We start from the raw sequence: 16,705 nt of genomic DNA, 5'->3' as shown, positions 1-16,705 counted from the left end.
GACATAAACAATGCATTTCTCCATGGCAATCTCACAGAAGAAGTATACATGTCGCAGCCTCCTGGATTTCAGGACCAATCTTCACCAGATTCTGTTTGTTGTCTTAAGAAGGCAATCTATGGCCTTAAACAGGCACCACGTGCTTGTTATACTGCACTCAAACAAGCTATTCTAGAATTTGGTTTTGTCAATACCAAGTCTGATTCGTCATTATTTGTCTACAATGTTGCATCCACTACTGCTTACTTTCTGGTGTATGTTGATGATTTAATTATCACCAGCAACAACTCTCATTTTGCTGCAAGTATTATACAACAGCTTGGCAGGAAGTTCTCTATTAAAGACTTGGGACCCTTGCATTTCTTCATTGGCATTGAAGTTATTCCCATACAAAATGGCCTGTTCCTCACTCAGCATAAATACATCAGGGATCTTCTTGCCAAAACTTGCATGGATGGAGCAAAAGATGTCACTACTCCACTGTCAACTTCGGTCTCTTTGAAATTAAATGATGGCTCAGCTGCTGTCAATCCTACTAAATATTGCAAGGTAATTGGAGCATTGCAATATCTTTCACTCACTCGACCTGACATCAGCTTTACAATCAACAAATTGTCACAATTCATGCACTGCCCTTCTATAATTCACTGGACTGCTACCAAACGGTTGCTACGTTATTTGACGAATACAATTTTCCATGGCATCTCAATTCAGAAAAATGTTAATCCTCTGCTTACATGTTACTCAGACGCGGATTGGACTGGCAATTTGGATAATCGCAGCTCTACTTCAGCTTATCTCATTATGCTCGGTTCAAATCTCCTCTCTTAGAGTTCCAGAAAACAGCATGCAATTGCACGATCATCTACAGAGGCTGAATATCGTGCGCTTACCACCGCTGCTTCTGAGTCTATGTGGATTCTATCACTCTTTACTGAAATAAAGTTGTCTCTTCCTTAGCCTCCACTGCTCTTATGTGACAATCTTGGTGCAACCAATCTCAGCTTCAATCTTGTTCAGCACTCACGCATGAAGCACATCCCAATTGACTTACACTTTGTTCGGGACCTTGTTCAAAAAAACTCTCTTACTGTTCGCCATGTTCACACGAATGATCAACTTGCAGACCTGCTTACCAAACCACTCTCCAAGCAGCGCACAGATTTTCTCAGGCACAAGATCGGTCTCACCGATGGGAGCCCGTTCTTGCGGGGGCGTATCAAGGAAAACCACACTGCCACCTCATGTAAGCCATTATTGCAGATTCATGACAACATCAAGAAAGATTACACTGCCAATTCATGTGAATTATTATTGCATGATCAACTCATGCAACAACATGATTCAGCAAATTATTATTGCATAATCAACTCATGCAACGACAGGATTCATGACAATATAAATCAATAATCACTGCAAGCTACAATCAAGGATTAGTCAATGTATACCAGGATCGGTTTCCTGTATTCTTACTATTACTATAGCTAGAATCAGGGATCAGCTAGAATCAGGGATTCAGTTTCTATTCTTTCCTTTATAAGCCTTCCATACTTAGCACTCTGTATCTTTTATATATATTATGTTCTATAGTTGAATGAATTAAAGAAAAATTCAAAACTTTTATCTTCTCCTTTAGTATGCATCGTCTCTAGCACGTGGGGTACAAAATTGAGTAACAACAAGGTTGAAAGTCATCAATGCTTGATTAGTATACAAGAAAAGAATATGCGAAACATAGTCCATATCCTATCTTGATCTTTTTGGGATCAAGTATTGCCACCTTTGCAAGACATCTCTACTGATCATTTTTCTCTGATCGAAGTTCTACTTCGAATGGTGTCTAGAAAACTCCCACTGATATCTTGATGCTGTCCGAGTTCTCAACTCTGATGCTTTTCTTCTGCTTTTTTTCAATTTCCATGTATATCATTATATTCTGTCTCTCCTTTTTTTCATAGAAATCAATCATCAATTTCTTGCCTAAAAACATTATCATCAATTTCAATCTAGCGCGCTGACCGTTCGCACAAGTTCAAGGAAATGGTTGATACCTTAAAGAAATTATTGATTTTTTCTTGCTTATGCATGTTTATTCAGAACCCCCAGAAGCCGCTGAAACCTTGTTAAAGGAATTCCCATGGTCCTATATGCTATCGTCAAATTGCTACCAGAGATGCTGGGATCCACCCAAGTAGTAGTATTCTAAGACCGAAGAGGGTGACTGCTTGTCTGCTTCAGCGAAGGAAATGATAAAGGAAGGGAAACCAGAAAGAATCATCAATTAATTAAACATCAATATCACTGTCCCGTCAATAACCACAAGATTAATTAATGATCCCAACAGAAATAATGCAGTTCTCACGTACATTGTTTTGGAAAATGATGAGGTAATTCTGTCTTCTTTTAGGTTCTAACAGCTCCGATGCTGATATCTTTAACTCTCTCTTAAAACACTCTTCCTTTAAGCTTATATTCCATTTCCCACCAAATAATGCGTTGAATAAAACATACATGGGGGCAATTTTTCGTGTTAAAATACAGAAAAAATGCAAGTTTTGTGTTTTAGCTTAATTAAATTTTTTTCCCCTTTTACTCCTTCTACATTCAAATTTATCATCTTTTGATTAATAACAAGTACTTGAGCTAACTTCAGTCATTATCTTAAATAATTTATTTTCTTTAACTTCCTTAAATGAAAACACATCTTTAAATAATACTATATTCTTGTATTTCATTACAATATTAGGTTAAAAGTCATCAATGCTTGACTAGCATACAAGAAAAGAATATGCAAAACATAGTCCATAATTTTAGGTCCTATCTTATTCTTTTTGGAATCAAGTATTGTCACCTTTGCAAGACACCTCTATACTTCAAGGCATTTGTATGAATGTCTTTACTTTTTTACAATCCATATGGTATATTTTCTAACTTTTTATGGGGTACTTAAAATTGCCTCTGTTTACAAGTTATGAGGTGCTCTTAAACTTATCAACTTGATATTCATCATTTCTTTCAATGTTTGGTTTAATTTTATGTTTCGTAATGTTATTTTGTTGAAGTGAATAAAGAGCAAAAATTTGGTGGATAAGACCATTCTAGAAATATAATTCATTAAAAGGTATTTTGTGTTCTTCAGCTTTATTACTTCGTATTACCTTTATTTTGTTATAAGTTGATTTTCAACTTCTTTCTTATAATAATTAAACATTTCAAAAGCCTTATCTTTGCTTCTAAAAAAAAAATAGGTATAACAATATCTTGTACAATCATCTATAAAAGCAATATAATATTCTTTCCACTTGTAGTTTGCATAAATTTTAAATCTCCAATATTCAAGTGAATTAAATCTAGAAATTCGCTATTTCTTTTAATTGTTTAGAAAAAAGGTTTTGTGAATTTTTAATCTACACGAACCTAACACTTATAATTTTCTTAAAAAACTATATTTGATTAGTAATAATTTAAGATTAATTATTCTGTGTAGAATTATAATTTACATGTCATAACCTGTCATATCATATATCACAAGACTCAAGTTAGTAGGAAGAATGGCTCATCTCATCTTTTATTAAAATGGTCATTATAAATATTTTAAAGAGGTCATCAATAAGATACCTCTTTACTACAATCATTTTGTTTTTAAAGAGCATAAAGTTGTCAATTTTAGAGACCTTCTTAAAATTATATTTGAATAATTTATTGTACTTTTCTATTCTCAATCTCAAGATAACATTTTCAACTCTCATTTTCTTGGGTATTTTTTCAAGTCCTTTCAAGATAATAGGGATTTTTTAATAGTTGTAACTGTTTGGAAAAATTATCTCAGAAACTTACCTTCAACGTAATTATTATGCAATATGAGGTGAAATTATTGAACTTGGCATATAGTAGTCTTTGAATTAACCATATTGAAATCCAAGAATTTATTGATGATGATTCTTTTTCATGCCAATATCTTCAACCTTGTGTTTTTTATCCAAAACTTCTCATAGTATTTTTGCACTCTTGATTGAACTATATACATCATAGAGTGTGTTATGCAATTCATTCAAGATATAATTGTCACAAACAAAATCATTGTTATTCCATATGTATACAACTACCACAACAATATTATCAAATTCATTATTTAACAGATTTGATGCTTCTTCAATAAAAAAAACTTTGCTAACTGCAAGGCGTTTAGATACAATAAAATCTTTTATTATCATCACTTAAAGTTCAATCCATTAAACTTTTCAAGTTTATAAATATGCACCAAAAAAGATGATGATGGAATCATCCCTACCGAAATAGAATTTCCTAAAGAAACATTGGTTAAAACATCCATAACTTGAATTGAAGTCATATCAATTTTCTAAAATAATAGCCAAATATTTATCATCAAAATTTGGCTATAAATATGTAGATTAAAAAATGCAGTATACAATATAAACTATCAACAATGAAGACCCTTTGTCCTTGACACTAAAATATTCATCTATTGGTACAAATGATCCTCTTACAAATAATCTCTCAAAATTCCAACAATTTAAATTTTAAAAAATGTATTTTTTTAAAAAAAAGTAAACGACCTGAAGGAACAAGGAAAGTCAAAATATCTCAAAGCTACAGAATAGAGGGAAAAGGTAGCAAAAAGTCAAGAAAACTAGAAGCAAAGTAAGCTTAAAAAATAATGAGGATAAAGGCAAATGAGTTGTTGCAAGGTATGCATAATATCTCCGCTTCAACCCTCTATTATATATTTTTTGAAACCATAATTGTTACATAATTACTTTTTATAATTACCATAATTAATTCATGCTATTCTGCCTTACCCATCATTAAAAGAATTATAATTAACATGACATTTTCCCCTTAAAAACCATACGTTTTGCCTTTGAAAATAAATTGTTTACGAAATGTGGACTGACAAACTACTGGGTTGGTAAAAAATAACTTTTTATGTGCTAGCAATCTTCCTTGTTTTGGAGATTTTTTTTTTTTTTTTTTTCCTATCTGAGGTGTTCCGCGAGAGTTCTATAAATAGGACCTGTTCATGTTTTAAGTATTTGTCATTCTAACTGTTCGAGGTTTTGCCCAGACAATTTATAAGGCCAATGGCTCACCCAGCTCTACACCATTACGTTCTTGCTATTTTACTCCTTGCTCTTTCATTTATGGCCACCTCCACCTCCACCCACAACCGCCGCGGACTCAAATCCCTCCACTTTACACTCTACCAGCAAGAAACCATAAACAAAACAGTGTATCTCATAGTGAAGGGCGTGACAGGACCAGACGTTAGTCCTTCCGCATCCCCCTTTGGCTCCATGTTTGTTAACCACGATCTTTTGACTATTTCACCTAACTCGTCTTCAAAAGTTGTTGGAGTGGCAGAAGCAGTTTCCATAACATGCAGTCTTGATGGACTCACCACCGTTGTTATGGGGAAGATCACTTTAGAACTGAAGCACTACAAGGGATCGGTCTCCGTGCTTGGAACTGCTAACGACATCAAGGTTATTGATCTTCCTGTCGTGGGAGGCACCGGTGATTTCATGTTCGTTCAAGGCTATATAAAACCATCTCTAGTGACCTTCGAGAACCCCAATAGTGTGTACAAGATCGAGTTTCACCTGTACTGGCCTTCCTATGTTGCAAATCATTTTTCTCATAGTACTGATCGAAGTTCTACTTCGAATGGTGTCTAGAAAACTCCCACTGATATCTTGATGCTGTCCGAGTTCTCAACTCTGATGCTTTTCTTCTTCTTTTTTTCAATTTCCATGTGTATCATTATATTCTGTCTCTCCTTTTTTTCTTAGAAATCAATCATCAATTTCTTGCCTAAAAACATTATCATCAATTTCAATCTAGCTGACCGTTCGCACAAGTTCAAGGAAATGGTTGATACCTTAAAGAAATTATCGATTTTTTCTTGCTTATGCGTGTTTATTCAGAACCCCCAGAAGCCGCTGAAACTTTGTTAAAGGAATTCCCATGGTTCTATATGCTATCGCGAAATTGCTACCAGAGATGCTGGGATCCACCCAAGTAGTATTCTAAGACCGGAGAGGGTGACTGCTTGTCTGCTTCAGCGAAGGAAATGATAAACGAAGGGAAACCAGAAAGAATCATCAATTAATTAAACATCAATATCACTGTCCCGTCAATAACCACAAGATTAATTAATGATCCCAGCATAAATAATGCAGTTCTCACGTACATTGTTTTGGAAAATGATGAGGTTATTCTGTCTTCTGTTAGGTTCTAACAGCTCCGATGCTGATATCTCTAACTCTCTCTTGAAACACTCTTCCTTTAAGCTTATATTCCATTTCCCACCAAATAATGCGTTGAATAAAACATACATGGGGGCAATTTTTCATGTTAAAATACAGAAAAAATGCAAGTTTTGTGTTTTAGCTTAATAGTTAACTCGTAGAAGTAATGTAAGGTCACGAGTTCGAGATTTAAAGGTGCTATATATTTTTTTTCAACTTAAGAAAAGGGTTAATTTATTATTTTAAGTGTTTTAGAACAAAGTAGTATCCTAGATCAATTTGTTAAGGTGTGTGACGCGCCTATAAGGTTGTGAGGTTGTGGCGCACTAGGCATTTTATTTGATATATATATATATATATATATAATGCAGTGAGGCACCCATGAGGTTGCGGGTTTGAGTGATCGGATTTGGCACGTTATTTGATTTTGATAAATATAAACAACATGCCATATGTGTTTTTAAAAAAAATTAAAAAGAGGCAAATAATTATGGGCTAGGCATGCATCAAGCCTAGCCCAACATGGCTTGGTTTTTTTTTTTTTTTTTTATCTTAGCTAATTTTTTGGTGTTTTTATTATTATTTTTTTTAATTTTATTATTTAGATGAAGATTTTTATTTAATTTTATCTTTTAATATTGATTTGATAGTAAATTTCTTTTATATTTTTTTATCATATAATAAAATAAAAAAATAAATCGATCAAGTGAAACCCATAACTTAGATAACGAGTTTGGTGGATTGATTAAATATTAATCAAAGATTCGGTTTGCAATTTTTCGTATTTTTTTTTATAACTTTTGGTTTTTTTTTGTTGAATAAATATTCCACTTGACTAAATATTTCATTTTTAGTGTGAGGTTTTTATTGAATTTTATCCTATAGTATTGGATTGATAGTAAATTAATCTTGATATTTTATTTCATCTAATAAAATAAAAAATTTAATTTAACCCAGTGAAGTTCAAAACATGAATCATGGGGTTTATAAACTGACTAAATATTAATCAAAGAGTTGGTAGAAATTTTTTAAATTTAAACTATTATATCGAGTTTAATGACAATGTCAAAATGTTTTTAACAATATATATGTTTTTTTTTTAAATGTTTCAAAAAAATTATATCCAACATGTAACAAAAGCACATGCGGATAAACTATTGTATTCCTACAACTCTTAGTTTGCTTAATATATATATATATATATATGGAACTTCTCCTTTTGCATAATTTTTGGAATCTTGGCAATATACAGAATTGTCCCGAAGACAACACTAATGTTTCTGATGTTCTAAAATTCAAAATATTCAAGAAATGAGAGTTTTTAAAATATTTGAATAGAAGGTGATCACATAAAAACAAGAGTATGAGTAGACAATAGAAAAATTATGAAAGTAATTCAAAGAATATATACAATCTCTGAATTTTGTTATGTTGCTTAAATAAAACAATTGAAGCGTTATTTCCTTTTATATATTGAGTTGGAAGCAATGTCAAGTCCACATCATCTAGGTTTGGCATCCTACCTCCCATAAATATAATAAGCTATTATCCTATTTTTTACCCTTTTAATTCTAAATTTTTAAACAAAAACATATCAAAAATATATTTATTCATCCGTTTCAAAGGGTTGTGTAAGATACAGCATTAATGTTGATGGATTTCAATTCCGAGTTGTTAAAAGTTGCAATAAAGTCCATTAATGACTTACTGGATGTAGTTGGCCATATAAAATCGCTTGCATGCAAACTTGGCTAGCTCAACCATGAGCCACATTTGTCCAACTAATTAGTTTTTTTTTTAGATTTCCGCTGAGGTAGCCGCAAGTCATTAAAACTAAATCCACCTCTTCAATTCAACTGTAAGTATATTATCCATATTGAAGCTGAAGGATTCAAGACAATTTTATTTTTCATAATATGACATGGGATATTATTACACAAAAGTCAAGTTTGAAAAAAAAAAAAAAAAAAACCTTATGAAATTCTTAATTTACATTAACTTATATATTGATTTTAAAGTGGTCCAAAGAAAGGTGAAGTGGAACTTATTTTGTTAAAAAAATTGTATTGTACTTGGTGGAAGTGGCATCACACATTATGCTATGGCTGCTAATATCAACTACGATCTGACAAAGTCAGACTCTTACTATTAAACCTAAAACTTTGAAATATAAACATGGCCATGCTTCCATCTTTACAGTTCTTCATCCTTGCTAGAAGGATGGTTTAGTTTCTGCTCTTTCATTTAAAGTTACCTCAACCTCCACAATTATCAAAGCTACCATGTCCTCATGTCCCTCCATTTTCCAAACCACAACCATGATGTTCTACACAAAACCTGGTATATCATAGTAAAAGGTGTGGCAGGAACAGGAGCTCCTCCAACCACATCACCTATTGGCACCTCGTATGCTTATCAAGATTTCTTGACAATTACATCAAACCCATCTTCAGAAGTTGTTTCCACTTCAGGAGCAGCATGACATCTACTGTCTATGAATCTAGTAAGACCCTTGTTTATAAGATCGCTTTACGATTGTAGAATCACAAGGGATCATCTCCATTGTTGGAAATGTGCTCCATAATGTCTAGCCTTCTGAGGTTGCTGTTATAGGAGGCACTGGTGATTTCCTGTGTGTACAGGGCTTATGAGAACTACTACAATTGACCTCAATTCCATTTATGCTATCTACAGGTAGAGTTTCTCCTCTATCGGCCTCCATATGCAAAGCAATCTTCTATACATGAAATGTTGTGGAACTTTGCATTTCCGTGCAAACATTTAATCTGGCTTGCCCCTCTTTTTTTCACACTTTAGTCTAGAGAAATGCTTTCAATTAAATAATGAAAAGGGCACAAGAAAATCAAAAACTCAAATTGGAATCATCAGATTGTAAATATGACATGTGGGATACAAGAATCCAAAGTTGTTTCAAAGAATAAAAAAACAATAAGCAACAAGCTGAAAATCTGACAAGAAATATTTCTGTAAGCATTCTGAATCTATAACTAAGATCGAGGCTTGTTCAGACGAGGCCGTTTGCAGAAAATCCGTCCATTTGCCTTCACAAATGCTCCAATAGCAACACTAAGGCTAGCCCACATGATTGAGAAGAACAAGTGTCGGAGGTCATACCGAGCTGCATGGAAGATCAGTGTGTAAGAGAAGAATGTCATTGATCAGTATGATATGTAAGATAATTTTCCTTGGTCATGCTTTTTAGCAGGAGTCCTAAAGCGTGTACGCCCCACCAAACACAGAATTTTAAATAGGCATGGCCTTTTTTAATCCTCTAACCGTGAAGCATAAGCCTTGCAATATCCTATTTAACTGCTTCTCATGAACCAAGGCACAAAAAAGCCAAAAAATAAAATAAAATAGTGGGGATCGTATTTAGCTTAGCAAAGTTAGGTGCTGCAAACAAAGACTGTCTGTCTGTTGTTCTTGTCAAATTAGCATAACTCACCTTGCCTAAGTGACATCAGGGCCAAAAAGAACCCAATCAAGACCAATGCTAAAGCCACTGGGAAAGACTGCAAAACAGGGGGAAAAGATGAGGTTACAGCACGACAGTATATAGATGCACCCACGTTCCAACTAAAACGACTAACATAAGAAGGTTGCATATATCCCAAAAAAAAAAAAAAAAAACCATAGCATTTCAGCTCAAATTTATGTTTATACATGAATTCTGTGTTGTGAACTTCATGAATTCATGATACTGAAAATCCAGAGAGATGCATAAAACATAGTTAAATTCCATCCAACTGGTACTCACAGCCACACTCTCAAGGCCTCCTGTTTGAGATGGAGGGGTTGTCTCTCGGCTTACAGAAACAATATAATGTCCCTGTAAGAGATCGATTGAATCCTTCATGTCCATGCCAAAAAAGAAAATAGAAAATCAAAAGTCAGGATCCAAACTAAGAATTTCAAAATAGATGGTTGTCTTCTCACAACGCGGGAACAACAGTATAAAAGGGCCCAAAAACAACATAATAAAATAATAACACATATTTGTAATAAATCTTAGGTCATGTAAACCATGCTTTAAATACATGATCACTCATACAGCATAGGTTAATACAGCGTAACAAGTATCACATTGATCTGCGAGAATAGCTTGTTGAAGCTTCTCAATACAAAAGATTTCATCAACTAATTCAAAGCAAAGATTTGTAGCATTACAGACTAACAGAAAGAATTGCAGATGGAGCTAAATTTAGTACTCTAAAAATAGTACAATTTCTTAATCGTCATTTTAAGCAACTAACTGAAAAAAGAATGAAGAATACCAACCTGTTTTGTGCCATCAGAAAAGTTGTTCAAATAATAACGGGCAAGGGAGTTCCAGCCATCATTAAGGATCCCCTGGATACTCCGCTTGCCAAATCTGAAATTCCACAAGAGAGAAAAAAGTTACAGTAGTTTCATGCTAATGCAAATGTCACCATCATTTACTCTCAAATATAGCCATCATAATATCAGCAGCATGGAGTAATATCAAAATAAAAGGCCAGCAACAAGTAAACAGATAATATGCAACATGTACAACTACATAAGCCTGACCAACTTCCATGCATGCACCGACTCATTTCAAATATATTGCCTATAAGAGATCAAGATGCATCTCAGTCATTTCTGGAATCATAGATGCATTTCACTAATGATCTTCAGTTGAAAAATTGTAAGAATGCATGCATGTCTCTTCAATGGAAAAACTGGAGTAAATCCATGGAAAGTACCTCACAAAGTCTCCTTTTAAAGCAGGAGTGCCAGAATATTGAATACTTATCTCATCTCCATGATTAGCCCATACTAAAGATAAAAAGAACAGTAGAAAGTAAAAAATAAAGGCATTGAGATGTTAACAAATCAGGTAACTGTAATAGACCAGAATAAAACGATGCAAAGAAAATAGTAAGCTTCATAAATGGTTTTTAGAGCAAATGTAATATGTGAAAGTACTCACATATTTTATAGCTTTCATCAAAGTTTGTATGGGAGCTAATAGTTTCATCAGCTCCAAAAACACCAATCCTTCTAAGTTGGATTTCCAACATTCTTCGCCCTATCATGCTCTGTAAACATTATTTAAATATTGTTTATAAGAAGCACATGATTCAAACATGCAAGAGTTATATTCACATAACAGCAATCTCTACACAATATAAAAAGGACAAGTCTTTAATTTTGACAGCTCAACCAATTTGCAGTTTTAAAAAAAGCTTTTATTCAGAGAAATTTTTTAATTTCAAGGTAGCAGTCCAACAATAATCTTATGAGTGCAGTTCCTTTAGCATCACCAGCTAAATGAATCCATGCATATGGCAGAGGCACTACAATCCAATACTATGAACCCTTTCATCAGAAAAAAAAAAAAAAAAAAAAGAAAGAGGAAAAGAAAAGCAAGAAAGAAAGAAAGAAACACTCATTAAGACCCCATGCGAATACAACTAACGACTTCCCAGGTATATGATTCATATATGTTCTGACTCTGTCCAATATACTTCAATAGAATTACTCGAATGTTGGAAATTAACCCACCTGGGTAACATTTGTACGGTCTAAGCAATCAATACAGTTGGTCCTCACAACCCCAGTTTGCTCTTTCATTTTCTCACCCTTTTCATTCAACAAAAGGTACCTGCCAATGACAGGTTAGAGAGCAGCATAAATTTTATGATCAATTATTTAAGTCAAACCAAACTTTCATAAGCATGCAATACAAGTGAAGAATCATCAGTCCCTCTACATGAGCAAATGAAACAATAAATATCCAGTTTGAAATAAAAGCTCTTTAGTGAAACTTACCCATTTTTCTCAAGGAAATCAACAATTTGGTCATAGAGGATTGAAAGGCGCTCAAAGTGAACATGCCCACAGATTTTATGAAAATCAAAGTGCAGATATCTGCAATATTCAATAATCTTTCATATCAAATGGAAATGTCTTGAAAATAAAAGAGAAGAAAGGTTACGTGTAAGGAAGTTCTACCTTACATCATCACTAATGACACGATGCATTGCATTTGCATATTTTTCGCTCAAGCGCCCCTCACCTCCATGCTGATACAAGATGAAGGTGGATCATCAACAAATGACTTGAAAAGTTAGTCTAAAGAGAAAAACAACACATCCACACACACACACACACATGCAGGAATTTAAATGGCATACACAAGCAATTTGCTTGCATGTAGAATGCACAACTCACATGTATATGCATGTCTATTGTTCACTTTAACAGTATATACACGCACGCCAAATTTACCAAGCCATTCTAATGTGGAAATCATCATGTACAAGAGTATAGTACCAAAATATGCTATTTAACTATCCAAGTTTCATCAGAGGAAAGTTATATGCACCTGGTTGACAAGATCAACCGCTAACACACTCCCATATTTTTTTCTCAAATCCAGAAAATGCCGCTCCACCACTCGAGGCTGGGAAAAAGGCAACCAGCAAGACATCAATTTAAAGAAGCAAATCCCAAAAGTATATATTTTAACAGCAAAGACCACATAATACTCACAGCCTCCTCAGGTCTCACAATCTCAAACTTGGGCTTGTATGTCAAATCAACAACTTGCTCCCAAAGAAATGGAATTGAACCCCGAACCTACAAGGCAATAAAAAGAACAAGTATCATGAGAAGACAACTATGAGGTGATTCCATGTTTGACTATAACTTGTCATGCAAGCCACTAGAACATATCCAATTGATAGCATATAAGCAACTATCCAAATTATTTATCCTACAAAATGGAAGCCGCCATCATATTACACCATTATTCTTTTTATTCATGAACTTCCTTCCTCGAGTACCTAGTTCAGCAGAAATTTCAGGCCCTACTGCTCTTTCCTTTTAGCATTTATGACTCTCTTGTGATGTTCAGTGCTGCTCTCATTAAAGAAGGAAACTCAAAATAATACAGCAAGTTCATGACATAAGTTTAGTAACTTATTAAAGATATCAAAACTTCACCTGAACAAATGATGATGTGAATCCATTCATCTGAACAATCTGCTCAGTTTCCACAAAATTAGCAACATACCCATCAGAGTCAGCTCCTCTTCTCCACATGCGAGTGCCTTCAAAAGGTTCAAATTATCGTCAACAAAGATGAGAGAACAAATAAGGATGGCACTCAATAAACTTAAAGCAGAATGTCTATTGGCATTTTGATATACCAATAGGTAGAATCAGACAGATGGACGCTTCTACTAGATCTAGAGCATGAACAAGAAGCTTGAATTTTATCAGCACAGGATGTCAAAAATCAACACGTATCCTTTGTTATTGTACACAACAAAATGTTTCCATTCAATACTGTAAAAGGCAAAGATCAAACATCTCTCTCAGACACAAATTTATAATATGGTTTTTTCGAGCTTATTTTGTGAGAGATATTTAGAATGTTTCCATTCAATACTGTATAAGGCAAAGATCAAACATCTCTCTCAGACACAAATTTATAGTATGGTTTTTTCAAGCCTATTTTGTGAGAGATATTTAGGCACCAGACTTGTAATTATTCTCCAAAATGTTCTACTTATGATCAAGGCTAGCAGGATTGAAAATTGATATCCAGAACGCACTTTTAATGCGCAACCACCCTTTAGTATACGCATAACTGAAATTACAATGTTTTTTTTTCTTTTTAAAATAACAAGAAGTGCAACTATGAACTGAACATATCAGGATTTTCATTATCCAGTAACCTTTAATTACCATTTCTCCTAGTGCATCTCCTAGCAATCAGAGTAACATCAACAATTTCTTTCCCAATGGCTGCTTGAAAGTTCTGAAAGCCTGATCATCAGTTGAGGACAAACTCAAAAGGATGGGCACTTAAAAGTCAGATAGTGGTTATGTCATGCACAAGCTAAGATTATTTTCATATCAAATAACAAAAACTTGGGAAGGATACTGCCTTGGACAACAGGAAGTAGGTATGGATCAAGCTGCAAGAGATACCGAATATATGATCAGAACTTCATTAGCTAGAAACTCAACAGAAAAGAAAACAGCGAACATAAAGTTAAGTAGAGTAAAGGGAACACCCAACCTTGTTGTCTATGAGAACTTCCAACATATAGTTGTTCCACAGAAACCTAGGTTCAGCCTGGAACAAACATTAATAAGCAATACTTCCAATTCAATGGATATTAATAATCACAAGAAACATCAATGAATATTTAAAAATTATTGACTCAAAAGATTGAAAACTAATATTCTCATACACTATAGCAGGCAAAACCAACAAAAAAGAGCAGCTACTTCAAATGCCAAGGGCTACCTGTCTCCAAAGAGGAAGTAATTTAGACTCATCACCCAGATCATGCAATCGCTGAGCACTGTCACACAACAAAACATATAAATGTTTACAATTTCAAAAATGTACATGCATGCATATGAAAACACAGATAAATATAGTTCTTTTATGAAACAGACAACCAAGATCAATTAAATTGATTGAGTAAAAATGGTATAACTATTACATGTCCAAATTCAATGGCCTTTTGCTCAATTGAAACATTCATATGAAGTGTTTTACCTTTGTTTAACAATTAGCATCTAGTTTAAAATTCAATAATTAACTCTGTTTTCAATATTCATTACCAATTGAATTTGGAGTTTTGAGTTTACCATGATTCTCATGAAAATTTCAACATGAAAACTGCCATTTTTTTTTTTTTTTTTCATAAGTTCATTGTCCTTGTGCATAATTAACAATTTCAACTTGCACTTCTTATTGAAGATAATCTTGAAGAGTTAAAGCCAACAACCACTTTTTCCTCGCAAAATTTCAAGCTCCTAAATATTGTCTACATATCCATATTCTGAAATATACAAACCATAGGATGATCTAGTAAATTTAAACTAAATTTAACCACCACTGCATCAGGAAGAAAGCCAACAAAGAGAGTAGCATAAGGTCTCCACAACAATTTTGAATGTGTATGAGAGCATGCACTTTCCTTAATTAAAAATAGACATACATGAACCAAATGGAAAAGTAATTCACCTCAGCGTTAAATTGGAGTCATATGAGAAATACAGACCAGAAGTCCTCTCCGCGATGTTAAGCAGCCCAGAGAATTCAGTCTCCACCCTTTTCTGCCAAAGTCATTATGTCGAATAAATATTCAAATTGTTTGCTGCCTTTAGATCCAATGAAACAATAAAGCAGCAGCAGGCTTACCTGTTCTGCGTTAGAATTTGTAACGCATTGGTCACAAGGAAAAATCTTCAATGATGTAGCTTTATAGATAGGATGTCCTAAGTAGGATCCAACACATTCACGATCTGTAATAACTATTAAGTATGACCCTGAAAACATAGCGAAATACAAAACCACGTCATAAAACTAGAAAATCTACAATCCCTTAACTGAAAAAACTTACATTCTGGTTTAATTTACAATTCCATTAAAAAAACAAGCACCTGATCATCAAAATTAAATGGCCACAATCAACATATACAAGCAATCAAAATGTAAGCTGTATGATAAAGAGTACAACTTTTTTACCTGCCACAAGCTTTAGCATCCCAATGACACCAAAAATTATCCTAATTTTAGGCACCCTGATTGAGCTACACTCAGGAACTTCATCTACATGCCAAAAATACCGAACACCACCAAATCAATCAATCTAAAAACCAAGACTTTACAATCGAATTCAACAAAACTTAACAAAATAAAGCAACAAACCAATCAAATTCATTGACCCATCAGCCTTATTGACGGCCAAAGAAGAACCACAAGATCCATCAGTTGGTTCAATCACATATTGATCTGGGAATTCCCATAAACGCATCCGTGTGTAGAGTTTCTGCCCTGACTCTGCTCTCTCCATCATTATTAACAGAACCCCAAACTTCACAACTTTCAACAAAAACACACGAAAAAAAACTCAAAATGTTTGAACTTTTCAGATTCAAGAGACCCACCAAGGAATAACAAGAAAAGGGGTTACCTTAAAAAAAAAGTGTATGAAGTGTAAGATCCAATGAAACTTTTCTATTGGTTTGGTTTTCTGACAGGGACTGAAGCTGAGAAAAACAAGAAAGTTCCGTGTTTGGTTTCAAGTTTTTAAGGATTTGAAGTTTAAAACGGAATAGGACTAAAAGAATGGCGAGGAACGATGCCTGTATTTCGGGTTTTTGAATTAGATTTGAGATATATATGACATGACATGGTCAATGTCAAGAATTTATGGTGGTTGTTAAAAGGCTGATGGATCTCTGAGGATGAAGTGGACAGTTAGCACGGTAAATTAAATAAAATTAGTGAATTGATATGGTTTGATTATATTAACTTTTAGAAATACGATATTTATTAAATATTATTATTATTAAGCCTAATAATATAATTGTTGTGTTAATATTTAATAAATATTGTGTTTTTAAAAACATAACATGAATAA

The 16,705-nt window shown here is 33.7% G+C and overlaps 2 protein-coding genes across 2 annotated transcripts; one reads left to right on the top strand and one right to left on the bottom strand.

Annotated features, from left to right (window-relative positions):
- Positions 1-5,102: 5,102 nt before the first annotated feature.
- LOC118030065 (dirigent protein 1) lies at positions 5,103-5,696 on the top strand. The gene has a single exon (XM_035034088.1). The coding sequence runs from the start codon at positions 5,103-5,105 to the stop codon at positions 5,694-5,696; it is 594 nt and encodes a 197-aa protein (XP_034889979.1).
- A 3,436-nt stretch (positions 5,697-9,132) lies between these two features.
- On the bottom strand, positions 9,133-16,503 carry LOC118029953 (phosphoinositide phosphatase SAC7). Its single transcript, XM_035033955.2, has 21 exons — positions 16,256-16,503; positions 15,991-16,164; positions 15,808-15,891; positions 15,481-15,608; positions 15,304-15,395; positions 14,575-14,632; positions 14,344-14,400; positions 14,206-14,239; positions 14,007-14,087; positions 13,260-13,366; positions 12,807-12,893; positions 12,640-12,717; positions 12,267-12,337; positions 12,084-12,182; positions 11,817-11,916; positions 11,242-11,350; positions 11,015-11,087; positions 10,569-10,662; positions 10,048-10,140; positions 9,736-9,802; positions 9,133-9,408 (listed from the first exon to the last, which is right to left on the bottom strand). Exons 2-21 carry the CDS (start codon positions 16,136-16,138, stop codon positions 9,278-9,280), a joined length of 1,791 nt encoding a protein of 596 aa, XP_034889846.1. The 5' UTR covers positions 16,139-16,164; positions 16,256-16,503; the 3' UTR covers positions 9,133-9,277.
- Between the last annotated feature and the right edge of the window lie 202 nt (positions 16,504-16,705).

Source organism: Populus alba, chromosome 5, assembly GCF_005239225.2.
Source record: "Populus alba chromosome 5, ASM523922v2, whole genome shotgun sequence".
NCBI lineage: Eukaryota > Viridiplantae > Streptophyta > Magnoliopsida > Malpighiales > Salicaceae > Populus > Populus alba.
This window is presented reverse-complemented; position numbering and strand designations above follow the sequence as displayed.